This window comes from Eptatretus burgeri, chromosome 8, assembly GCF_056783735.1.
Source record: "Eptatretus burgeri isolate ZD-2024b chromosome 8, Ebu_testis_v1, whole genome shotgun sequence".
Lineage (NCBI taxonomy): Eukaryota > Metazoa > Chordata > Myxini > Myxiniformes > Myxinidae > Eptatretus > Eptatretus burgeri.
In genome coordinates, this window is record NC_140968.1 from 1076029 (window position 1) to 1103418 (window position 27390).

Consider the following 27390-nt stretch of genomic DNA (forward strand, 5'->3'; position numbering starts at 1 on the left):
ACAGTCAAGCCATCATAGTCAAAATAGATATGAAGTTCAGTCAAATTATTTCTGTTTACAAAGAATTGGGTTGGTTGACCTGATGAATGTGGCCTCCATTGCACGACAGTGAGCTAAACTGTGTCATCTACTCAGGATTTTAAACCAACCAATACGATATTGCTCTGCACACTGAGGATTATTCAGTAAATGGTGACCAATTGCAGAGGCACAGGGAATATTCGTTGCACTATGTACATTCTTACAAGCCAGAGTTGGTCGTCTCTGTTCGGTTGACTGAACCCGTCTGATCCCCAAAGGGACGTGTTGTTCAATACGATCCTTCAATCTTTTTGAACTTACAGAAGCAACCGGAGGGTGGTTTAAATCACTCGTGGTTGAACAGCATAGTAAGAAAGGGACAATGTATGATTTGGTTTTCAAACCCTTGAGACACTTTGCCTTTCCAAGGTAGACGTAGGTATACAGGACATTTTAAAGGTGTTGAAAATTTGATGACAAAAGCTCAAGTGGTAAAACGGCTATGTCTTAGACGTGTGTGCACACGCAAACACGCACAACCCTGTCTCCTGCTGTGCGGGCGGACGGGCTAATAATTTGGAGTATATTATCCTTCACCTGTGTGAAGTTCATCAGATTAATTCACCGATAAAGCAGTCTAAGTATATCAATCACAATACTCGGTCAGTTGGTAAAAATGTATTGAAAGTAATTGCACAGGAGAACACTTCCACATGGTGGAAACGGATTAGAGAATGTCAGATACAGATTACAATGCAATGTGCAGAGAAAAAAAACTTGTTTACCAAAGTTACTGGTTGTCTTTACAAGTATTTTCCAATGTAAACATTCAGAACAATAGTCTTTCACAGGACATCATATTCCATGGCAGAATCCATAGGATAATACATGTGAGCTTAATGTAAGCTTACAGCAGATCCCCATCAAAGAGATCATTACAAAATAAAGTCATCACTTGCATTGAAGTATGGCTTCATATACATGCTTCATCTTCAATTCTTCATGATTACACCTGCATGGCTTTTCTCATGGTGAACAAAGCAAGCAACATAAATATGAGATGCAAGAAAACAAGATAAACATGCACAATCCTTGCTCAGCACAGTATAGCAGTCTTGAACTGAAAAAGTCAAGCAATTAAACTGTTTTGCAAACAATTTAAACTGGTTACTTTAACCAATAAGAAAATGGATGCTTTAAATTATTTTAACTCCTGCCAATAATGAGATTATGCATTTCAAATGAGTACTAGTTTTGCTATGAAAATGCATCAAATAATATCGAAACCATTCTCTCCAGCAACTCATGAGATCTGAAAAAGAAGTTCAGTTAGTAAAATTGCAGGAAAACAATCAATATCCTGGGAACAAAGAAATGCAGATGGATTGAAATGTCCAACCATCCAACGCGTTAATAAGGCTCCTGTAAAGTAAGGTAAGGTAAGTAAAGAATGGCAAAGACTGCCTGCAATAAATAAATATATGTGATAGCTTTGAGTGTACCAGTGGATTCAGATCCACGAGCAATTGATCTCTTCTGACATGGGTAGTTCATGCCAATCGCAGCAATTCGCCAACACACTTAACTGACTTAAAACAAAATCTAAAACAAAAAGCCTGGTACAAACTTGGCTATGGGCCTATTGCATTCCTGTGAGTTTTACCCTGACTGTTTCCTGTGTCATCACAATATCTTTAGCATGCAACAAGCTACCAACAACCAAATTGTGCAGGCAAAGATCAAGCCCACAGAAACAATGTTACAAATAAAAGTTCATTCATACAAAAACAAATTGATAATCTGCTACATTTTGTTGTAAATGGAATTGAGACAAAACAAGTAAAACCCGTGAACGACAGCACATTCGACATTTTAAAGGTAAAAAGTTTTGCTCCTCCTCCTGAACATTGATTAAGTTATTACAGGTGAAAAAGATCACACAAGTCATCAGTTGTGAAAGAACAATGTTTAAAAAGAAACAAATTCACCTGCAGAATAATAATAATACTGATAATGTTGTACCAAACACTTTATGCACTTAACTACCAGAGAGTGCTTTATACAAATGATTTCAATGAGTTGCTGGCCAATTCAAGCATTAAGGGAAAGACGACACAAAAATTGTTAATTAAACAAATGCCTTATTAGAAACAAATACCTTGTTAAACACAGACACCTTATTAAAAACAAACAACTCATTAAATACAAACACCTTATTAAAAACAAACACCTGATGAAACACAAACAACTTAATAAAGACAAACACGTTATTAAAAACAAACACCTTATTGAAAAGAAACAACTTATTAAACACAAGCACCTAATTATAAACAAACACCTTATTAAACACAAACACCTTATTAAAAACACAAACACCTTATGAAACACAAACAACTTATTAAACACAAACATCTTATTAAAAACAAACACCTTATTAAAAACAAACACCTTAAGAAAAACAAACACCTTATTAAACACAAACACCTTTTTAAAAACAAACACCTCATTAAAAACAAACAACTCATTAAACACAAACACCTTATTAAACACAAACAACTTATAAAACACAAACACATTATTAAAAACAAACACCTGATGAAACACAAACAACTTATTAAAAACAAACACCTTATTGAAAATAAACAACTTATTAAACACAAGCACCTAATTAAAAACAAACACCTTATTAAACACGAACACCTTATTAAAAACACAAACACCTTATGAAACACAAAAAACCTATTAAACACAAACACCTTATTAAAAACAAACAACTCATTAAATACAAACACCTTACTTAAAGCATACACTTTATGAAAAGTAGCGTCCTATCAAAAACAAACACCTTATTAAACACAAACAACTTATAAAACACAAACAAACACGTTATTAAAAACAAACACATTATTAAACACAAACAACTTATTAAACACAAACAACTTATTAAACACAAACACCTTATTACAAACAAACACCTTAATAAAAACAAACACCTTATTAAACACAAACACCTTATTGAAAAACAAACAACTTATTAAAAGCAAACACCTTATTAAAAACAAACACCTGATGAAACACAAACAACTTATTAAAAACAAACACGTTATTTAAAAAAAATACCTTATTGAAAAGAAACAAATTAAACACAAACACCTTATTAAAAACAAACACCTTCTTTAAAAGAAACAACTTATTAAACACAAGCACCTGATTAAAAACAAACACCTTATTAAACACAAGCACCTTATTAAAAACAAACACCTTAATAAAAACAAACACCTTATGAAACACAAACACCTTATTAAAAACAAACACCTTATTTAAAAACAAACAACTTATTAAACGTAAACACCTTATTAAAAACGAACAACTTATTAAACACAAACACTTTATTAAAAACAAACACCTCATGAAACACAAACAACTTATTAAAAACAAACACCTGATTTAAAACAAACAACTTATTAAACACAAGTACTTAATTAAAAACAAACACCTTATTAAACACAAACAACTTATTAAAAACACAAACACCTTATTAAACACAAACACCTTATTAAAAACAAACACCTGATGAAACACAAACAACTTATTAAACACAAACACCTTATTAAAAACAAACACCTTATTAAAAACAAACACCTTATTTAAAAGAAACAACTTATTAAACACAAGCACCTAATTAAAAACAAACACTTTATAAAACACAAACAACTTATTAAAAACACAAACACCTTATTAAACACAAACAACTTATTAAACACAAACACCTTATTAAACACAAACACCTGATAAAAAAACAAACACTTTATTAAACACAAACAACTTCTTAAACACAAACACCTTATTAGAAACAAACAACTTATTAAACACAAACACCTCATTAGAAACAAACACCTTCTTAAAAACAAACACCTTCTTAAAAACAAACTCCTTCTTAAAAACCAACACCTTATTAAAAACAAACACCTAATTAAAAACAAACACCTTATTAAAAACAAACAACATTAAACACAAACACCTTAGTAAAAACAAACAACTTATTAAACACAATCACCTTATTAAAAACAGTCACCTTATGAAAAACAAATCCCTGTTATACACAGACACCTTATTAAAAACAAACACCTTATTCAACACAAACACCTTATTAAACACAAACACTTCTTAAAAAACAAACACATTATGAAACACAAACACCTTATTAAACACAAACACCTTTGAAAAAACAAACACCTTGTTAAACACAAACACCTTATGAAAAACAAATCCCTTGTTAAAAACAAACACATTGTTTAAAAAATCATCACAAGGAGGAGGTGATAGCATTATGGTGCTTCACATTGCACCAGGAAAGTTTTACAAACACAGAAAATGTTTTCAAAAAAATAAAAAAAAATAAAAAACACATTTTGTAAAATACATTTTTGTATAATAATATGTACATGATTCAGTTACATCAGGAGTAAAATCAGGTCTAAATAGCTACATTTCTATAAAAGTAGCGTGAAGTTAAGTTAACTATTTTTGGAAAGTGACGGTGGGAAGAGGGGGGTGATTGTGTGTGTGTGTGTGTGGGAGGGGGGGGCAAAAAAAGAAACCTACAAAAATATACTTGATGGCATATACCTGAGATGATTTTAAATGAGTAGCCAAAGTGACCAAACACATCAGCTGACAGAGATATACGTGTCCTACTTGTGGATTTTGGTGATTATTTGAGTGGAGATGCTGACCAATCACTTCTCCAGTACACTCGTGGATGTGAACAGCAATAAGAATCAAACTCACACCATTGGAGTGAAGAAACAAGCCCTTAACTACCCCACAAAATGGTCGTGCATAAATAAGCAACGTATTATGACTTTCATTGGAATGCAAACACAACCCCAGGTGTGACTTTTACACAATTATCTCAAACAAACACGTGGTATCGATTTGGATCAAAGGCAATGTGTTCACTTGTTTCATATAAAATTTTGCTTAAAACCTTTTCCATCAATGTACGATTTCATTTTAAAATACTCAATAAGTCAATGTGGAAATGTGCACAGTATTATTAATCCTGGGAACAGTGGGACCTCCATTTTTTGCTATCATAAATATTTGTTTAATCTCTTATCATCATTATTCCTATCATCGTCACTGCTCCGGAAAAATTCAACATCATTTTACCCTTATTGAACCAAAACACCACAAAAACTTCTTCTCCACTTGTCATTCCAACAATGTTCAAACTCTCATCACCACATCATTCACACCACACACTGTTTGTCAATGCAATGCAACTCACTTCCCCTTTACATTTTCTCTACAAACTAAACCCAATAACATCAAAACAATGTCTACATATGGCTTTTATAATCGTAAATATTTCTTAATGCAACATGCAACCCTCACTTGCATTTTAGTTACTTGCAAACTGTGCTCATTGGATAATGCATCTCATGCATTTTTAATTATGAGGAAAATTTAAGGTTTGTAATCTTAAAAAAGAATGTTTGAATTGCATATTTAGGGGTAATATATTTGCAAGAGGAAAGTGAGCGTTGCAAATCTGGTAATGTTAAAAAGAAAACATTAAAAACCAGGCACAATTCAATATATATATATATATATATATATATATATATATATATATATATATATATATATATATATATATATATATATATATATATACACATATACATATATATATATATATATATACACACATATATATATATATACACCTAGAGATATACTATAGATATCCATAAAAGGATCTTCTTGATGAACCCTTGCATGCACGCATACACATTTGCTAATTTTCTGTCGGCATCTCCAAGGAACCTGCAAAAGGCACTTCTGGAGAGATGTAATAATGTACAAACATCAGATTACACGAATGCAAACGTACACCAAAAAGATGTGCACATACTGCCAAAGCTTGTTGGGTGGAATGATACGTTACAACAATGATAATTCATACAATGATGAAGGATAAGTTTTGAGGTGTAAACAAAGGGAGACAGGTAACACCAAAAGAAAAACAATGATTATAAAAATATCACTTTCAAATGATATTGGCCAAAATCAAGCATGAATCAACAAAGTGGAAATGGTTAAAAATCAAACATAAGACTTGTTAACACTGAACTTTTTCCTTTCCTGGAACTTATCTATAGATGGCAACTGTCAGACCTCTAAATAAAGGCTCAAGAGTAAAATGAAGTCAATAAAGTACATTATACAGTAAAAACAAAGTCAAAAGGGTTATCTCAGTTGCATGAAAGTAACTCCTTACTCAAAACACGAGACATGCAACCCCATGATATGTTTACACACAAAGAAAGAAAATTTAAAGTAATTTCAATAAATAAATATATTCAACGACATCATTTGTCAACCAGAGACAAAAGCAAAATCACTGTACAATTGTAACAGTGAGGAATATATAAATATAATATATATATATACATATATATATACATATATATATATATATATATATATATGTATACACACGTACACGAGCGTGCACACGCACATGCGCACACACACACACACACAGACACACACACACACACAGACACACACAGACACAGACACACACAGACACACACACACACACAGACACACACAGACACAGACACACACAGACACACACAGACACACACACACACACACACACACACATCCGACTTCTTAAAAACAAAAATGTTTAGCAATTTAAAATGTACATTCTGAGTATAAAGTGCTGAATGAACAATTTCAAACAGTAATAAGTTTGTTTTTTCACAATCTATATTATCAGGAAATGTAAACGTTTCTAAAAGTGCAAGTTGGCCACACTGTGACTTTTTATGTTGTGAACGGAAAACTTTAATGATGCAAAGTGAATAAAAGCAGTAAATGTTAAAACTGTTAACTGAGTAGTGTTCTGTGAGAAACGACGTTACTTTGCATCGGGAGAACTGGCTTTCAAATAGTTGGTCCTTCAACGATACAACTACCAGTACAAGAACAACATGAGGTACGTGCGAGCAAACGAAGTGGGGGGGGGAGTGGGGGTGCGGGGAGACTTTCAAACAATTTGCGAAGTGTGTCATGGAGAAAGGAACACCAATCCACCAAGGAACAGCTTTTCATCTCAGAACTGAGAGTTTTAAAACAAAACAACAAAAATGTCTTTGTGACTATCTTTCTCAATCAATACTGCGCAGGTAGCACGTGTGCAAATAAATTATCAAAACTTGCAAGTTTTAAGGTTTTGGCACAGAGAAAGGATCACAGTTGCAGTACAATATATGAACAAAATGGAGCATATGTGCAATATAAGTAGTCACAGCATGTAGTGGTAGAAACAGAGGTAGAAGCAGCAGCAGCAGCACAAATGTACATGTAATTATGTAAAGTACTCCCAGCCACTTCAAATTACCACTACCAATTTACTATAGTGGTGACCGAGTTCTCTTTGGGTCGTGCCTTCCCACCATGATGCACTGTTGCTCACACGTCAGTCAGAGGGAATGCCACATGCATGTAGTTGTATGTATGGGTGTACCCATGAGGACCTACAGACGATCGACACAAGATTATACATCGTCATAATCACAATTGTCGCTCCGACAGAAGAAAGGAATAAAAATGGTTTTGTCGAAGCAATAATTTTTTTTGGGGGGGGGGGTGTTGCACATAAAAAGGATGTGGAGATTTAAAACCATGTTCTTGGAAGCCACTGTTATTTGTCAAAAAAGCAATAGCGTAAAGTTTTGTTTATTTAGCATTTATAGAGCAGATAGGTCAAGGAAGCAAGGAGGAAAAGAGGTAAACCGTGGTTGAGATGGGAAGATCGTGTGAGGAGGGATCTCAATAAAGTAGGGGTGGTTAGAGAGTGGACAGAGTTGGCTGAAGACAGAGGGAAGTGGAAGAGTATCGTGGTCAAGGCAGGGCTGAAGATGAGTACCATTGGATCTCACCCCTCATAAAGGGAACAGAAGGAAAAGAAGAGGATGAGGAGGAGGAGGAGGAGGAGAAGGAGGAGGAGAAGGAGGAGGAGGAGGAGGAGGAGGAGCAAGAGGAAGAAGAAAAAGAAGAAAAAAACAACAACAAAGTATTGACATAACTAGTCATGAGAACCCAACTCATTCAAAAGTAAGGGTCTGGGGTGTTGGGGTGGGAATGTAACTTCTCACATACCCTTGCTTCTTGTTAGCATTCCAACCAACAATTGGTTCAATAGAAGTTTGGTCAAAATTTATCAAGCAACAAAAAAAAACTTTATTGATAAACAAAAAGGAACTTTGTAATGAAATAGTCACATGGTTTTTTTTTTGCTTTTCCTATCCATGACATTTGAAGTTTGCTTATTCTGACAACTCATTTATATTTGGCCTCTGACCCTTTGGGCTTTTCTTACTATTCCAATCCCTCCCCCTAAAATGAAAGTTGGCTTATTTATTCCTAAAGACTTTCACAATGTATGCAGCATATGTGCATGACCATCAACTACCCACACAGAAATGCCACTGGATTGTTCGACTCACCAGGTGTCCCATTAACGCTCCTTGCTATCACTCAGAATTTTTGTTCTTTGGAGTACCTTGCTATTGTTCTTCAGCACTGACCGAAAAGGTGGATAGTGTGGCACCTTTGAAAACCGGCAATAACACCACTGAAGCAGGTCCTGCAACTTACAGGAGTAATGAGATTTAAAGATGCGATTCAAAACTTTTTAAAAGCAGAAGAAACTTTGAAAGGCTGGGGTAAGGTCAGAAAGAAAGCAGGCTAGCTTTGCTCAACACAACACTAGCCGCTACTACCATGGTGAACTAAACTGGTTAAAAAATAAGCTTCAACACATCAATTTGGATCTCGGCAACAAGTCGATTCACATTCACAGACCTTCATTCTTCTCTCAAACTAAGGACAGTCTCAATGAGATGACTCGAGGTCTGTAACGTTTTTAGCTACCGATCGAAAGAAACGTAGCAATATACATCGTCCTCAACAAAAGCTACCGATCCAAATTAATGTTTTTAAATATTTTTTAAGTCAAAATGACGCATGCAAAAATAACGTCCCTGACAAAAAGTAATTAAAAAAAACAAACAAACATAAAATAATCATCTCCAACAGAACAACTGCCTATGAAAAGCCAAAAGTTGAGTAATCATTTGGAAGCCTTAATCCAAGTAATAATCCACAGATGCTTAAACGACGATACAACTTTGGATACTTTCAAGGAGAAAACCTTATTCCATTAAATGGACTTTTGCACAAAGATTTAACGCACACAAACAACAGTGCAGAGCAGTGTCACCATCTATCAATGTGTATGTAGGTCCATCAGTTTGCACCATGCTCAATCAACCTGAAACATATACCAAGAAGCAATGTTTGCCAATCTACATCGAAACAATGACATTTCCAAGCGTCATGATGTTAATTCGTTTATCTAACGACACGTGATCTATTTAACAAAATTGCTGAAATGTTGTTGGTCAATCTGCTGCATATATTGAAAGGCTTTGACCTTGAAGAACAACACTTCTAAATCGACTCACTATGTGAATACACAACTTCCATTACTGGATCCATTTGTGGGTAAAATATACCTGCTACAACCTGGTGAGTCTTACGTCTGAGAATAAGATGTGCATTTGGCTGTCTGCCACAATGTCAAAGTTGATCTTTCAGCCTTCACAACCACTGTGATGATGTCTACACCTTTGGAAGGTACTTATTCTGTGGCATGCATTCTCTAATTGACAAACATTCCCGATTTTTATTTTTCCACAAGATTATGCACTTTACCTTCACAATGAAAAAATTTTTGTAAATGGAAGATCATGCAAGGCATGGTCATAATCGTTATACGAATTTGTCATGGTTATAATCAGGTGACCTTGATACATAATTTTAACAGATGGTTTTGAAATTCTCACTTGCTCAAACGCAGGACTGCTCACTCGCTTCAACTACTTAGTTAAATTATTCAACCCTCTCAATCATCATCACTATCCCTTCACCCAAAAGCTAGCAAATCCAAAGTCCAAAGGGTCATTGACCAGCCATCCTAAAAGTAACAAATGTAGCTGGCTGAATGTAAAACCCAAAACAAACTACTCTACTGGATAAATGTGGGCCAGTGCTGTAGAGTCTGGTGTGTATAATCTACACACGTGAAATTGTAATGAATCAGGGGGTAATTATTAACACAATCTTCTGCAGGGTTCCCAGAAGTTTGTGACATCTTGACTTCGTGTAGTTGGGATCCCAAAGCGGTTCATGTACCACAAGTAGGGTTCCATGTTTCCGAAGCAAGGGCTTGGCAAGAAATATGATCTATGAGCAGCAGTAGATGAGCAAAGAGGAAAATAACGTCGAGGAGAGCCATAGTCACAAAGGGAATGACCAGGAAGGGCATCGCATGCAAAGAAGATCAATGATTTCTGCCGTTGCATCTTCTCACTTGTTCACGAAGCCCAACCGGAAATGCGAAGCTCAAAGTGGACTCAGTCTTCCACCAGGGTCACGTTGACGTAAGTTAGATCGACCATGTGCCTGCGAGGTGCAGCATTGTAAAACAATACTTTTGTACTCTGACTCAAGCAAAACAACTCGAAAGACCCCCACAAAGCTTAACGATTCTTTTTAAAAGTATGCTTAATATCACCACAATTTCTAATGCACTGTACACAAACTGAGAACTGCTTATACAGTATAAAGATCATTTTAAGACCTTCCTCTGACAGAACTAGTTGCTCAAGCCTTGTCCGGATTCGCATTCACCACAGACAAACTGAGAATGTCAATCACAACTCACGGTTATGGAGGATAGCGTGGACATTTAAAATGGACAGTTTTTGAATGACAACTGTTTCACAGATAGATTTCACAGCTTTTACCCTTGCGTGCATTTTATGATTCCATGCTCTCCCACCGAGGTGAATATAATGATGATAAGTACAATATAATCAGATTGTAACCCAAACAAATGAACAGCTCGTTTTTAACAAAGCAAGTACTCCACCAAAGGCAGAAATTCAAGAATGCTGCCATGTAGCTGGCTTGTTATAAACCCCACAGTTACCTGTGGTATTGTTGTTGAAACAAGGCAGCGTGAGCAGGATTGCAAAATGTGGCGATGGCTTTCCGCTGTGGATAACTGATCTCCAGGTTCTGTGTGTGACAGGGAAAAGAAAACCATGCAAGAATAAATTAATTAAACTCACAAGAGTGATGGGTGATTTTACAGAAACCAGTATGATTCTGCATAAAGTGTGAGTGCACTCAAACCTGGATGGGTCCCACAGAAGTGAGAATGTTTTGAAGCTGCAGTTCAGTAGTCTTTGACGACAGGCATTCGATGGCGACGCGGGATGGCTTGCACTGGACCACGCGCAAGTTCTGTGACTGTTGCACTGCTCGTCCACGCACCCCTAAACTGGATGCCCCTGCTCGGCCTCGCCCTGTCAACACCATCTGTGATGTCATGTTTGGGGAGGCCACAATTAGTACCAAAAGTATATGACAAGGAAATACCAAACTCAGAATCACTCGAGTTCATAAGTGCATGAGCAAGGGGGAGACAATCCTCACCCGATGGTGTTGAGGATTTTTTCCCAAATTTTGGATGCCGGCGTTTCCAGTAAGACAGGCTGTCAGCCTCTGGAATGGCTGCTCTGTAACCCCGATCCCTAAGACATTGGCAGCATCCTGTCAGGAGAATAATGAAGTAGATATTAAGAGAAGAAAGTCTAAAGACATTTCCCAAGCATGGGTGGAATGTTGCAAAGAAAATTAAATGTCACACAAGTCGAGCAAGCGATGACTTGCGAAAAAAAAACAAAAAAACAAAAAAACAACTATATATATATATATATATATATATATATATATATATATATATATATATATATATATATATATATATATATATATATATATCGATAAAGCAGACCACCGAGAAGTGACACATGAGCATGACCTGAAATCGTGAAAGAGAAAGCAAAAGAGAAGAAAATGTTCTTACCACATCCGGAGCTTGGTTCACAATACGAACTTTGTTTAAGACACGTTGACCCCAATCTAGTTCACTGCTGCCTATCCTCGCAAGGACAGTTCGTTTATTCCCAGCAATCGTCCCTCGGCTACCAGTGCCTCTTCCCATTGGAATTTCAGGAGGCTGCTGGACTAGGGTGCACGGTATCTGTGGGCGCACTGCAACTCTCGGAATGCCAGCTCCCATTCCGGTTGACCCTTCGGTTCTTGGCAGGTTTTGGATCACGTAAGATGATGGCAAAACCTTTCGCGGTGACGGCAAGACACCAAGACGTCCAACCTGCCCAGAGAAACGGGGTCGCCTGGATTCCATAAAGGCCGCACCAGCAGGTCCAGGTGTATGAGGGTTCCCTGAAAAAGGACCAAAGGCCTGTGTACAATCCTGTGGCAGGATGACACCAGGATTCTGCAATGGCTGCTTTGGCCCTTGATTCAGCAGTTCTTGTTGTGAAGCAAGCAGTGAGGGATTTGTCACGTTTACTCGCTGTTGTTTTCCATAGTATGGCGGTGTCCCTTGTTTGTGCAGTCCAATACGTTGCTGTATATTCTTTGGAGGCATGTTCACCCTCGGATGCTGCAAAGTTTGTACTGTCTGGACTTGCTGCACATTTTGCTGTTGTGGTCGATTGAGCAGTTGCTTCTTGGTTTGTGGGTGTGGGTGTGTGGTGCATAGTTGAGAGTTCTCTGTTGGTTGGTTTTGCACATTGTGTTGTATTTGTTGCACTTCTTGTTGCAACTGCTGTTGGGGTTGCTGCTGTGTCAGGCGCTGCAGCAACTCTCGCTTGCGCTGTCCAGCTTGTTCCTGCCGCCGCAGCTCCTTCTGCCGAATTACCTCCTTGCGTAGTCGTTTTTGCTCCTCAATCTTCATTTGGTACAAGCGCATCGCTTCGTCCTCCTGCCAGACACACACACAAAGGGTATGTGGAGCAGCTTATGGTTCACAAATTCCAACGCACAAATGTGGGTAAAGCAATGTAAAACTTTAGGCTGAAAGTTATTTTTTGGTGGAATGATCCTCTCGCACAAATTCCCACACTTTCCAGAAACCAAGTTCTAAAACTAAAGAAACTAGAAGGGTACTCGGTGGAGCGCATACCTCTACCACGTAATGCCTGATCCATGAGAACATATCAGGCCCAATACATTTTTAAGATATCATGCAATACAGTGCTCTATCGTTTTTTTCCCAATCTCTCAATGGTGAAGAATCACTTTAAAGTTAAATAATTCTCGTATACAGATCCTGATTCGGATCTTCACCAAAATTGATTAATTATTCCTTGTCACACACCCAACCTGTCCACCAAGTTTTATCGAAATCCATCCACAACTTTTGAAGATATCGTGCCATATATCGTTTTTAGCCCGATTTCTCAATGGTGAAGAATCACTTTAAATATTCTAGTAGCCGGATCTGGATCCGGATATCCACCAAAATCTCCTCAGTTCATCCTCGTCACACAGCCAATCTGCCCACAATATTTCATTTAAATCTATAACTTTTTGAGAGATCCTGTACACAGACAAACAAGCAAACAAACAGCAAGGGGTGAAAACATAACCTCCTTCACCTTCGGTGACGGAGGTAACAATCGTGGAGGCCTGTTTTGCACTCCCATCTGAACACATGGCTCTTGTTGCTGAGATCCAAAGTTCCGATACCACATGGTGCATTTTTTTTCCAATGTCGACTGGTGTTCTTGTCTTTCATGAAAAAGTACAATGTGGTTTCCTCACTTTTTTGTCCAGCACATGATACGTGTTCAAGCTCCACCATGGACGTTACATTACTATTTAAAAAATAAACATCCCAAGACATGTATGCAATGGTAGAAAGGACCTTTTTGAATAACAAGGACGATAGATTGAAACTTTCCTGTTGTTGAAGATAGTTTAATCAATAAATAACAAGAAAAAGAGCAATCAGAGATTGCAGACCCTCACCAGGACTTATTTTGTGTGGTTATGTGTGGTGTAGTTTGTTTGGTGTAATCGAATGTTTGACCTCACTCCATGGACTATGATGTTCGCGGATGACATCATGATATGTAGAGAGAGTAGGGAGCAGGCTGAGGCGAGCCTAGAGAGGTGGAGGTATGCACTGGAGAAAAGGGGAATGATAGTCAGTAGGAGTAAGACGGAGTACATGTGCGTAAATGAGAGGGAGGGTGGTGGTATTGTGCGGTTGCAAGGAGTTGAGGTGGGGAAGGTGGATAGGTTTAAATACCTGGGATCAACTGTCCAAAGTAACGGAGAGTGTGGTAGAGAAGTGAAAAAGAGAGTGCAGGCAGGATGGAGTGGGTGGAGAAGAGTTGCAGGAGTGATTTGTGACAGAAGGGTAGCTGCAAGAGTGAAGGGGAAAGTATATAAGACGGTAGTGAGACCAGTTATGTTGTATGGTTTGGAGGTGGTGGTGCTAACAAAAAGACAGGAAGCAGAGCTGGAGGTGGCAGAGTTAAAGATGCTGCGATTCTTGTTGAGAGTGACGAGGATGGACAGGATAAGGAATGAGTATATTAGAGGGACAGCGCAGGTAGGACGGTTTGGAGACAAAGTGAGAGAGGCGAGATTGAGATGGTTTGGACATGTGCACAGGAGGGAAGCGGAGTATATCGGGAGAAGGATGCTGAGGATGGAGCCGCCAGGCAGGAGGAGAAGAGGAAGGCCAAAGAAGAGGTTCATGGATGCGGTTAGGGCGGACATGGGGGCGATTGGAGTGTCAATGGAAGATGTGGAGGATAGAGCGAAATGGAGACGGTTGATCCGCTGTGGCGACCCTTAACGGGAGCAGCCGAAAGAAGAAGAAAGAAAGATGTGTGGTGTAGTTTTGTGTGGTGTTTGTGTACTGGTGTGTAACGAAATTAATAAGTGACGTAACTAGAACTGCCACTTTATAACTGCTGGCAGTGATGACTGGGTACCAAAACGTCCCGCTTTGATGCAACCCCACTGATTGGACACCTGACCCTAACCCATGACGTTTTTTTATTATTATATTCAATTAAATTCAGAATGGGATTAAAATTAATTAAATTCAAATCAAATGGAAGACCAAATAGGTACAAGTCCTGCAATGGAGTAATCAGAAGGAACCCAAACAAGCAAAAAGCAACACATGAAGTCATCAGGAGGAACCTGGATAGGATTCGGGATTCAGCTGCTGCTCCTCGACCCTCAAACCCATCCAGGCACAACCAAGTGTGCCATATTTAAAAAAATATTAAAAAACCCCAGGTCAAATAATTAAACAAGCAGTCATAGACTGGTACTTACAAAATCGTCAACTTGACCTCTGACCTTGTCTAATAACAGCTGTCTCCAGAGAAGGTAGCGACACAAACCAGATGTTTCTACGATGATTCTGTACCAAACTATCAAAAATCGAATGTTTGACCTCACTGTGACCTTGACCTTTGACCGATTTTGACCAAAATCTAATCAGTGCTAGCCATCACCCTCCTGAATCACGTGGTCTAATTTTACATTGGTGGCTTCTTCCGTTCTTGAGTTATTGTGCCTACAAACAAACAAACACACAAACAAACAAACAAACAAACAAACACACAAACAGAGTCCGGAAGTGATCAATATACTTACGAAATCTTTAGATTTCGTAAGTAATCATTCTGGCTGCCAGACCATACATACGATGAAGTTAAAATTAAAAACATATATTCCCCATCACTACTAGATCATAATTGTGAAGTTTCACATCGATTGATCCAGCAGTTCAAGAGAAAACATTATTGAATATTTTTCTTAAATCAAATATGGCTGCCAAACCATGTGACATCAATTATTCCTTAACACTTGTACACGCATGCCTTGGGGAATATTTGTGTGAAGTTTCCCCTCGATCTGTGCAGCCATTCTGGAGAATATTTTTTATAGGTTTTAGGGTAAATCCAGTATGGCTGCCAAACCATGTGACCTATGATGTCATATGTGTGAACCTTTTGTTCCTCATGGAGAGGCGGTCATACGTGTAAAGTTTCGCCTCGATCTGTTCAGCCTTTAGAGAAGATTTTTGAAGGTTAAAAAAAACAAACAATATGGCTGCCTTATCAAGTGACCGATGACATAATCAATTTTTTTTTCTGTGGGCCATTTTATCTCTAGATGATCCTCAAACATATTCCATACTAATCAGACGTAGCGTTCTACATATGCAATGATGATGTCATAACGAAGGCACCTGTGACGTCATTAAAAAAAAACACATTCCCCACGAGGAGTACTTGCTGTGTGCCAAGTTTCAATTTTTTCCTTGGTGTGGTTTCAGAGATGCAGAGGTCCAAAGTTTTTTCATTTTTCCAACATGGCTGCCAAACCACGTGACCTATGATGTCATAATTATCAATAAAACATTCTGCATGAGTAGTCGCTCCTCCGATGAAAATTTTGTTTCAATCCGACAATCGGTTGCGGAGAAAAACAAAAAAGTTCTGTGTGGACAAACAAACAAACAGACAGACAGACAGACAGAGACAGACAAACAAACGGACTCAAATGCAACACCCTCTCCTTCAGCAAGGGTAATAATAATAATAATAATTATAATAATACAAGTTCCCTGACAAGGAACTTCAATGCAGGAGGAGGCCAGAGGCCCGGCCCGCCCGTGGTTGCACGTTTGTCCGTACTCTATCCATTTTAGCTCGCCTGTTCGAAGAACAGAGCTATCGCGATACCCCCGGCGTGAGCGTCAGCGTGAGCGTCAAAATGTTAAAGTTTTTGGTGCAAGTTATTTTTTTCTTTCTAATGTTTTTATCAACCACACTATTTTTTATACGCCCCATATATATATATATCGGGGCATATTATGTGATACCGGTCGTCCGTCCCTCTGTCTGTCTGTCCGTCCGTCCGTCCGTCTGTTCCTGTCCGCACTCCAACTCCCAAAGTTTTCAACTTTCACGTTTCATATTTGGTACATAGGTACAGACTGTGGAGACGGTGTGTCGTGGCATACGTTCGTCATCTAAAGTGGTTGCCATGGCAACCAGGATGCTGTTTTCCATCCGTTCCTGTCCGCACTCTAACTCCCAAAGTTTTCAACTTTCACGTTTCATATTTGGTACATAGATACAGACTGTGGAGATGGTGTGGTTGCCATGGTAACCAGAATGTTGTTTTCCATCCGTTCCTGTCTGCACTCTAACTCCCAACGTTTTCAACTTTCACGTTTCATATTTGGCACATAGGTACAGACTGTGGAGACGGTGTCAAGACATACGTTCATCATCTAAAGTGGTTGCCATGGCAACAAGGATGCTGTTTTCCATGTCGTAGCACAATTCTGTATATACCTTCTTGTTCGGGCGTATATTGTGCTCACTTGCACTCTTGTAACTGATTACAATATACAAATACATATATTGCTTTAAAATTATTTGGATGAGACTTCACTGCAATGCTTTATAAAAAATATTAATTATTAGACGTGTCTTTTAAAAACAATAAATGTATAAACAGGCGAGCATTGGGTGGCTTTGACACCAACTCTGGTTATTCCTGAGCATCAAGCAAGGAGGCAGCATGTCCCATCCATTCTTGGACTTTGGAAGGGTTCAAACCGCTGACCTCCCAGACTCAGAGTGGGCGCTCCAACCATTTTACCACCTGGTCTAAATAAATGAGAGAATTTGAACTAAAAGTGATTTTTGAACTTTACAGAACTTCAGGGTGAGTTTTCAATTCATACGTCGCTGTCATTCACAAGCATGTCACACTTAACAACCTTATACACAAGCGGCTAACAAACCATTTGAGGAACGAGGTACAATAACAATATCCTTAACTTTCTATTTTTCAAAAGCCCCTCCCTCATCTTCAACGCACTTCCTCCAATCAAACTGCCTGTGTCCACAACATAAAGGTTTTCCAATTTCTCCCTCAGCCTTGCCCCGGTTTGCTTCAGTTACTTCCTCATCACTTGACCCTATCTCCCAACAAATATACTGCTCGATAACAACGGGCCTGGAAAGCTACATAACTGGGTGGGTGTCGAGGCGGCTTCAAATTTCAATTATGAAGTCATTAGCGAGTGCATATTGACGTCAGAAGATTAAATTGAACAAATGTACACATTATTCTGGTTATAATGTAAATACATTACGGGATAACGTTTGGTCCTCATTAAAGCAGCTTCACCTGCTGCCAAGACACGTGTGACTTAGTAATGTTACTATCGTGAGTAATTTGTTTCTTTTTTTTTCAGCCAGACAGAGGAAACATCGAGTTGCACTTCAAAGCCAGTGTGTGAGTGCTCGCTGAGATGCGACGTTACATTAATTTCAAACAGATTATACTTTTAAACATCCTTTAAGTGTAACTGATCAAACTGATTCCAAACAGAGTAAAAACGTGGCATCAGCGAGGAAGACAAATGACAGTCAGTGTAGCATGAAATCCCTCCTCCTCGAATGTGTTTGGCAATCCATCTCCCCACGACAATCCAAGTACTGATAATAATCAGGAGTTATGCAATGCGACACACGTTAAAAAAGTTAGTTGAACGACGAGACATGTCATGGCTGCCCTTTCATAGCCATACACATGTATAACGTGAGCAACCTGGGAATGTGAAATTGTTTGTAGTGCAGAAGCTGCTGACCAAACAACAAACACACCTGGTGATATGCAAGCAGTGTAACTTCTTGTAAATGGATAACCAAGAAGATGAGACCACGTGATACGTACAGTTTAAGTGGGAATTTGTAATTTGTCTGGGGTGTCGGTGATAACTCGTCTACTCCTCATAATTGCCCGGCGGACAGACTCTCCAGCTTAACGTCCTTCCGACGGACGGTGCACACGATGACGACTCACTCGCCCTGCATCTAAAAAATCAAGATGACAGCTTACAGCTGGGTCGAGGTTCGAAACCAGTGGGGACAGCTCAGAGGAGAATGTGCACACCTCAAAGCCAAGGCTATCATGCCAGCCACGAAGGGTAACACCCCTTGACTGTGTTTTCACATGTAATGGTATTCTAAGGTATCCTCTCGATGTCCTTTCAAGTCTCACAAATAATCTTGAAAATATCCTGGTTTTGTTTGCTTCAACACTTCCTGTTCTCATTTTCCTCATTATCGAAGAAGTGCGTCACACCACCTCCACTTAAATCCTACCGCCTCACCCAATGCATGTCACCCTAGATGTATCCAACAACTTATTTCCCTTATCTTACTGCATAGATTAATGTCATCCTTCAGACAAGCAGCGAACTCCTCAAACAGTTCTTTTAACCCTTGTCATCCTGGCGAAACTTCACGACAGTATGATATAGTGTATAAATCTGAAAAACTCCATCAGCCTTCACTTTACTCTGAAATATGGTTTTGAACAGATGTATAAAGATAAAGGTATAACCCTTTCCCTTTATGCTCACAACTTCAAGAATCCTTCAGCAACACCTGTCTGTTCATATGTGTTCGGATAGCAGTTAATATCATAAGTCTCCATAATGGATCCATCCGTTAGCATCCCTAAGATTCTAATGCAGACGGCACCCAGGGGCACCGTTTCACACTCCAGAGCCAAAATTTCTGACAGGCCCCATAAATATCCATTAGTAACACATAGTTTCAGCTCGGCTACTTACATGCCACGCCCGTACAGAGACACTTTGTCTTGCTGTCAATGCTCACAAGCGACGGTTTCAAGGGAGGACTTTCATGGGAAACCTACGAACGGCTCTGGCTTCACCCGTAGAAATGTTCCCATTGAGCAAATGTGCCAATGCAAAGACATCCACTCAACTGACAGGATGTTTGCACTATGGCTAAAAACTAGGTAAATATTCCCCCCCCCCAAAAAAAAAAAATCTAGCATATAGAACATTTTAAACAACTAAATGGGTGTGAAGTTTGGTTTCTCAATGAATGGTCACAGTGCAGTTAAAGTGCCCTCACCATCATGCTGGTCTTTGTTTCCAAAACTAACTCGTCAAAACGTGTCACCTATTTTATTAAGGTAATCCCAGAACTGAAGTTAACTATAAAATATCTCCTTTGAAATTTCAACTCTGCAATTTAGAACAATTAGAGTCAGCAGTCTAGTACCTTGAACTCTTGTGTATGATCATGAAGTCACACCCTGTTGCAGAGTTCAGTGACATCTTCGAACCGATTCGGCAAATCAAATCGCTAACGGTAATCGAGGACCATGCCAGCAATGCTGGTCAATTCTGTGACAATGCTTACATGTTGCACGTCCACCCAATTATGATGGTTTATCCCAATTCCCTTCCCCCTCCCAATCCCCAATGGTTAAATCACCAGGTCTCATTGCAACGCCCAACGGCCTAGCATCAAGCAGGTAATGGTGTATGTGGAAAGAAAGAGTATCGAACAAAAGGAAAATGCATTTTCATTCAGCCAGTTTAGCGTTCCCATCTGAACCCGTGGACAACATGCTGGGTCCCAAGTTCAGATCATACATACTATTATGTATTGCTCCACGTGGGATGAATAATGCTTTTGTACGACGTGCAAAACAGTACATGTACAAACCTCTCCATTAGCCTTACACATTGCACAATAACATTGCACACATATAATTCTGATCTAGTGCCTTCTTGAAAAGGAATCGAGTACATTCAGCTGTCAACATTATCGTCTGGCCAATCTCACTGGGGGTTCACCACACATCTTTTGTTAAACATTTAAATAACCCCTATCATAATCACCTTGAGATATTACACGCCAAGCTTCAGGATCCTTTTATCAGGAAGAACACTGGAATATGGAAAGGTTGAGAAAGATATTGGTATCCCATTGTGAACCATATTTGCATCACATGGTTAACCTAGAGTGGCACCCGGTAGAGCGCATACCTCCGCCAGGTTGAACAGTTCACGATTTGTAGCCCACTGCTATGTATCGTTTTTGGCCCTAATCTCTTAATGGTGAAGAATCGCTTAAAAAAACTTATAAGATCCGTATCTGGATCTTCACCCAAAATCGAATCAATTTGCTCTTGTCACACACCCAGCCTGTCCACCAAATTTCGTCCAAATCCGGCTATAACATTTTGAGATATCCTGTTCACAGACAGACAGGCAAACAAACAAACAAACAAACAGGGGTGAAAAAAACTACCTCCATCCACATTTGGTGGTAGGGGTAAAAAAAAATTTATACTTTTTTTCAGACATTATCAACATTCATCTGAAAGACTGTTTTAACAACATTGTAATGTAGTTTGAAAAGCACATGTAAGTGGTGCAGAAATGCAAGATGATCCTTTTAAAACCAAACTTTTTGCTTGACGAGTTGAGTCACCTTGGCAGGCTGAGCTGTGGGCTTTCGCAATTTCATCATCCCGGATGGACTATTCGGTTGCTTGGTCAACTTTGGTTGTGTCACTGCACCAGAAACAGCAGCCTTTCCTGGCCTGGAGAGTCCAACCGAAGCCCATGCTTGCTGGGATGGGTTATTTGATGCCTTCTTTTGGATCTGCAGAGGTGCCCGCGGTTGGGGACAGCCAAACTGAGGTTGCTGGGCAATTAAAGTGTGTTGGGAAATAAGGGTGGATGCATCAGCCATGGGCAACTCTCGCAGGGTACGGACTGGAGTGGGAGAAGCGGCATGAGGAAGCAACGGCTTGTTCGGTAGATTCTTGCAGGGATTTTTCTGCAAAATAACACAAAAAATAAAAATGGATTTCTTTTCTTAAAATGGATCTAAAAATGGAAAAAAATGGATCATGGTGTGAAAGTTTTTCATCTGCAATTATGAATTAGCAGCACAATTTAGAGTTTTATATCATGTCAAACAAGTGCCTCAAGTCATTTATTTTAGAACCACTATTCACGTCACTGCCACTGCGAGCCCACTTGAGCGAGATCTGTCAACTCTCATACCACAGTGCAGACCAGTGTCCAAAGGACCATTCATCTGAGGGGCATACCTTGGGCATACTACAACTTAAAACACTCACCCCTCTGTACATGGGCTCGCCAGCAGGATGAGAGATGGCTCTGTGACCTTGCATTGGGAAAGGAAGGGAGGGTCGCTGCGGTCCAGGAGGTCTGGGGTGGGGTGGTCCCATGACAGGTGGCCGAGAAGGAAATGGCAACTGTGGTGGTGGATGATGGTGCTGGAAGCTAGGGTGCTGGTGAGGGTGTTGTTGCTGATTGCTCAGATGCCGATTATGGTGCATATTATGAAGTTGGTACGGTGGTTCCTGCTGGAGAGGTGGCTGCTGATGGGGATGCAGTGGAGGCTTTGAAACAAAGGGTGGCATGGAAGCCACTCCACGGGGACAGTTCTGCTGTTGAGGTGACTGTCCCAACAGAGAATCATGGAACAAGAAAATGACCAAAACAGGCATGGATGAAAAGATAGACCACACAGAAAGCAAACAATGCCATTGTCTTCCATGAAATGTAACCCTTTTGGGATTCTACAATATGTGATATGTAATAGTAAGTGCTAATAAGAGAAAATTATGATTATTACCTCTGCCACCGAAGGTGGAAAGAGGTTATGTTTTCACCCCTGTCTGTCTGTTTTATATTTTTATATACAATGTCGAGGCTCGTATTAGAGCTAAAAGAATGGGGTTGCTGGCGGATTTGAATGCCCTATGGAAATATGGAGGGGGGGGCATATCTCAAGACAGAGCAGGAGGGAGGGGGCGAGGCCAGACAGGAGACGGTAGAAGACAGAAAGACCACCGACCTGTCTGCAGCGAGAGAGTCAGAGACCCAAAGATTTAACCTCATCACGGGAGATACCAATGATCCTTAATGCCTTGGTGTGCAAAGTGTGAAGCGGAGAAAGGTGAGAGGCGGGAGCAAAATAAAACAAGAAAAAGAGCAGAAATTGCAGACCCTCGCCAGGACTTGTTTTGTGTGGTGTTTGTGGAGTTATGTGTGGTGTATCTTGTGTGGTGTTTGTGTACTGGTGTGTTACATAGTTAATAAGAGAAATAATTTGAACTGCCACTTTATAACTGCTGGTAGTGATGACCGGGTACCAAGATGTCCCACTGTGATGCAACCCCACTTTGAATGGACACCTGACCCTGACCCATGACGTTTTTCATTATTATTCAATTGAATTTAGAATGGGATTAAAATTAATTCAATTCAAATCAAATGGAAGACCAAATAGGTACAAGTCCTGCATTGAAGTAATCAGAAGGAACCCAAACAAGCAAAAAGCAAAGATGACGTCATCAGGAGGAACCTGGATAGGATTCAGGTTTCCGCTACTACTCCTCTACCCTCAAACCCATCCAGACACAACCAAGTGAGCCTAATTCAAAAAAATTTAAAAACCCCAAAAAACCCAGATCAAAAAAAACTGAAATAATTCTGCCGCCACACCGTGTATCCAATGAAGTTGAAATTTAAAACATATTCTCCATCACTACTAGATCATAATTGTGAAGTTTCACATTGATTGATTAAATGGTTCAAGAGAAAACATTATATAATATTTTTCTTCAATCCAATGTGGCTGACAAACCATGTGACCTATCAATTATTCCTGAACAAACTTGTACACCTGAGGCTTGGGGAATATTTGTGTGATTTCCCCTTGATCTGTCCAGCCATCCTGGAGAAGATTTTTGTTAAAGGTTTTAGGGTTAATCCAATATGGCTGCCAAATCATGTGACCTATGATGTCATATGTGTGAACGTTTTGTTCCTCATGGATAGGCAGTCATACATGTAAAGTTTTGCCTCGATCTGTTCAGCCACTCCAGAGAGAATTTCTGAAGGTTGTTCTTTTTTAAAACAATATGGCTGCCGAATCACGTGATCAATGACATCATTAAATGTTTTTTCTATGGACTATTTTATCCCGAAATGAACCTCAAAAGTTTTCATACTGCTCAGATGCAGCGTTCTACATATGCAATTATGATGTCATAACAAAGGCACCTATGACGTCATTTAAAAAAAAAACTCACAATACCCGTGAGTACTTGCCATGTGCCAAGTTTCAAATATTTCCTTGGTGTGGTTTCAAAGATACAGAGGTCCAAAGTTTTTCCAACATGGCTGCCACACCACATGACCTATGACGTCATAATTATTCAAACATTCTGCATGAGTAGTCGCACCTCTGGTGTGAAAATTTAGTCTCAATCCAACAAGCGGTTGCGGAGAAAAACACAAAAGTACTGTGCAGACAAACAAACGGAACCAAATGCAATACCCTCTCCTCCAGCGAGGGTAATAAATTGTTTGTTTGAACACACACACACACACACACACACACACACACACACACACACACACACACACACACACACACACACACACACACACACACACACACACACACACACACACACACAACAATATTGGCACCGTTACACTTTTTTTCATGTAACTCACAATTTTCTCCAAAAATAAGTTGAAATTGACAAAAGTTTTTTTCCACAATTATTTATTTCACTGTTCATATTACAGAACCTTTGTTTTTTGATTCAGAACTTGATATATCCTTTAAAATCAGAAAATAAAAATAAATGGCATTGACAAGATTATCAACACCCCAGACTTAATATTTGGTGTCACAGCCTTTGGACAAAATAACTGCAGTCAAGGGTTTCCTCAAGCCATGAATGAGCTTCCTCCACCTCTCTACTGGTAGTTTGTCCCACTCCTCTTGTGCAGACTGCTCTTGTTCTCCTGGATTTGAAGAGTGCCTTCTCCCAACTGCTGTTTTCAGATCTCCCCACAGGTGTTCAATGGGATTTAGATCTGGACTCATTGCTGGCCACTTCAAAACAGTCCAGCGTTTTGGCTTGAACCATTCTTGGGTGCTTTGTGAAGTGTGTTTGGCGTCATTGTCCTGCTGCAAGACCCATGACCTTCTACGGAGACCAAGCTTTCTGACACTGGGTTGAACATTGTGCTCCAAGATGCCTCCTTGGTAATCTCCTGATTTCATGATGCCATGCACACATTCAAGGCACCCAGTGCCCGAGGCAGCACAGCAACCCCAAAACATCACTGAACCTCCTCCATGTTTGACTGAAGGGAAGGTGTTCTTTTCTTTGAAGGCTTCATTTTTTTTCTGTAAACAAGAGATGATGTGCTTTACCAAAAAGCTCCAATTTGATCTCATCTGTACACAGGACATTCTCTCAGAAGGATTTTGGCTTGTTCAGGTGTGTTTTGGCAAACTTCAGTCAGACTTTCTTGTGTCTCTCTTTCTCAGCAGTCTCTCTTTCTGTGTCTCAGCAGTCTCTGTGTCTCTCTTTCTCAGCAGTCTCTCTTTCTGTGTCTCAGCAGTCTCTGTGTCTCTCTTTCTCAGCAGAGACCCTCCTGGGTCTCCTACCATCGAACCCCCTTTCATTGAGTTGGTGACGGATGGTGCGGATTGAAACTACCCTACCTTGTCTGAAGGTCAGCTTGAATCTGTTTGGCAGTTCATCGAAGTACTTTCCCCACCATTCGAGCAATCTTCGATCAAGTTTCCTCTTGTGGCCACGTCCAGGGAGGTTGGCGACAGTGCCATGGGCCTTAAACTTCCTGATAACATTGTGTACGGTGGACACAGGAACATCAAGGTCTCTGGAGATGGACTTGTTGCCTTGAGATTATCCATGCTTGGCTACAATCTTGTGTCTGACCTCTCAGACAATTCTTTGGTTTTCTTTCTTTTCTCCGTACTCATTGCGGTACACATAGACACAAAACAGCAGAATGACTCCTTTTCTCTATTCAAACTGGTTGAATGAGTGATTTTGATATTGCAGGTATCTGCAACTCTCCACAGCTGAGTTTAATTCCAGAGTAAAGGAGAATCACCTGCTTGAAATCTAATTATTTCTAACAACTTCTAAAAGGTGCCAATCATACTGTCCGGGACATTTTAGGATTTCTGTGTGGAACAAGCTACGATTTAGTAAGTTTTTTCAGCTTTGTTTTGTTTTGTTTTGTTCCATTGCAAACCAAATAATACATATGTGGATACCAAAAGATTTTTTAAATTTCAACAATTTTCTGGAAGAAATGGTGCATTATTTGAAAAAAACTGCAAGGATGTATATATTGTTGCGGGCCGGGGGTCGGGTGAGAAGACTACTTGGGGGGGGGGGGACGATTTTGGCTCCCACCAGACTCCCCCGGAATTGTAGGCTGTCGCACATGGATAATTCCGTGACGCGGCGGGTCGCTTAATCGATCGTGGAGGCCAATAACTCAACCACGTGACTTTGGGTCCTCCATCTAGTCGTCTAGTCATCTAGTGAATTCGGTTACCTAAAAATAACCACGTGATTTAATTACAGGGGAACACGCCCTCGGTACGCCTTGTCCGAACTGGATCATTCTACCGGACCGGATCACTTTACCGGATCGGATGCAGCCGAACGACACTGCCAAGGATGTACCGGATAAAAGGAACGGATTGTTCGGAATAAAGTCCCGGCTAAGCTTGGATTCGGACCATACTGGATCAATGGAGGAAAAGACAAAAACGAGCAGGGAACATTACTAATAGTAATTTATTAACAATGGGCGAGGAAAGGCATGTGGTACGATCAATATTTATTGGGGTGTGCAAGCAGAGATAGGGAAGAGAGGTGTGGTGCAGCAATATCATGCAACTTATGAAAGCGGACGCAGAGCAGACCTAACCCGAAAATAATAATAACAATCTTCTGCAGGTTTACTTATATGGACAGGCACCAGGACACACACACACACACACACACACACACACACACACACACACACACACACACACACACACACACACACACACACACACACACACACACACACACACACACACACACACACACACACACACACACACACACACACACACACACAAAACCCGATGAAGAGGAATTGAAACAAGACAGGAGAGGAGTTGAGGCTACGGTCTCTCGGTACCTTGGTATAATTGATACGCGGTACCCGAACGTGCCACCAATACGTTTGGGGGGAATGCTCCATGGCACGGTACCCCTCTGACAGCTGGCGCGTCGTCTCCTGCATCGGGCAGCTTGCATCGAGACCGTGGGCGTGAAGGAGGGGCTTGAGTTGGGAGGGTGCAGTCCGGAGCGAGTGTACAGAGTGGTAGGTGGGACCAGGTGGGTGGTGGAGTCAGCGTCGTGTGGGTGGAGAAGAGGAGGAGGAGGAGCCCAGCGATCACGACAGAAGGCGGGGGTCGAGGTGATGACGACAGAAGGTGGAGTCGAAGACCAAGCTTGAGCGGGAGAGGCAGGGTAGAAAGAGAGGAGGAGGATCCGCTCGGACCTTTATAGGCCCCACGGCACGGGGCGGGGAACCACCCCAAAACTCGGTGACGTCACCCGAACCGGGCGCTCTGATTGGCA

The 27390-nt window shown here is 40.1% G+C and overlaps 1 protein-coding gene across 7 annotated transcripts in view; it reads right to left on the bottom strand.

The window, feature by feature from the left end:
• Window positions 1-684: 684 nt before the first annotated feature.
• The window catches only part of RBM33 (RNA binding motif protein 33), a 138744-nt gene continuing 112038 nt past the window's right edge, over window positions 685-27390 (bottom strand). For 5 of the 7 annotated variants that reach the window (XM_085890546.1, XM_085890545.1, XM_085890543.1 and 2 more), the window contains exons 13-19: window positions 22018-22362; window positions 21360-21710; window positions 12044-12967; window positions 11611-11727; window positions 11308-11493; window positions 11102-11190; window positions 685-10572 (exon numbers count right to left, since the gene is read on the bottom strand). In XM_085890546.1, the coding sequence (XP_085746672.1) occupies window positions 10524-10572; window positions 11102-11190; window positions 11308-11493; window positions 11611-11727; window positions 12044-12967; window positions 21360-21710; window positions 22018-22362 (2061 nt within the window). In that variant the 3' untranslated portion in view covers window positions 685-10523. The remainder of the gene's footprint in view (window positions 10573-11101; window positions 11191-11307; window positions 11494-11610; window positions 11728-12043; window positions 12968-21359; window positions 21711-22017; window positions 22363-27390) is intronic. The other 2 variants (XM_085890542.1, XM_085890548.1) reach the window with 2 other exon arrangements.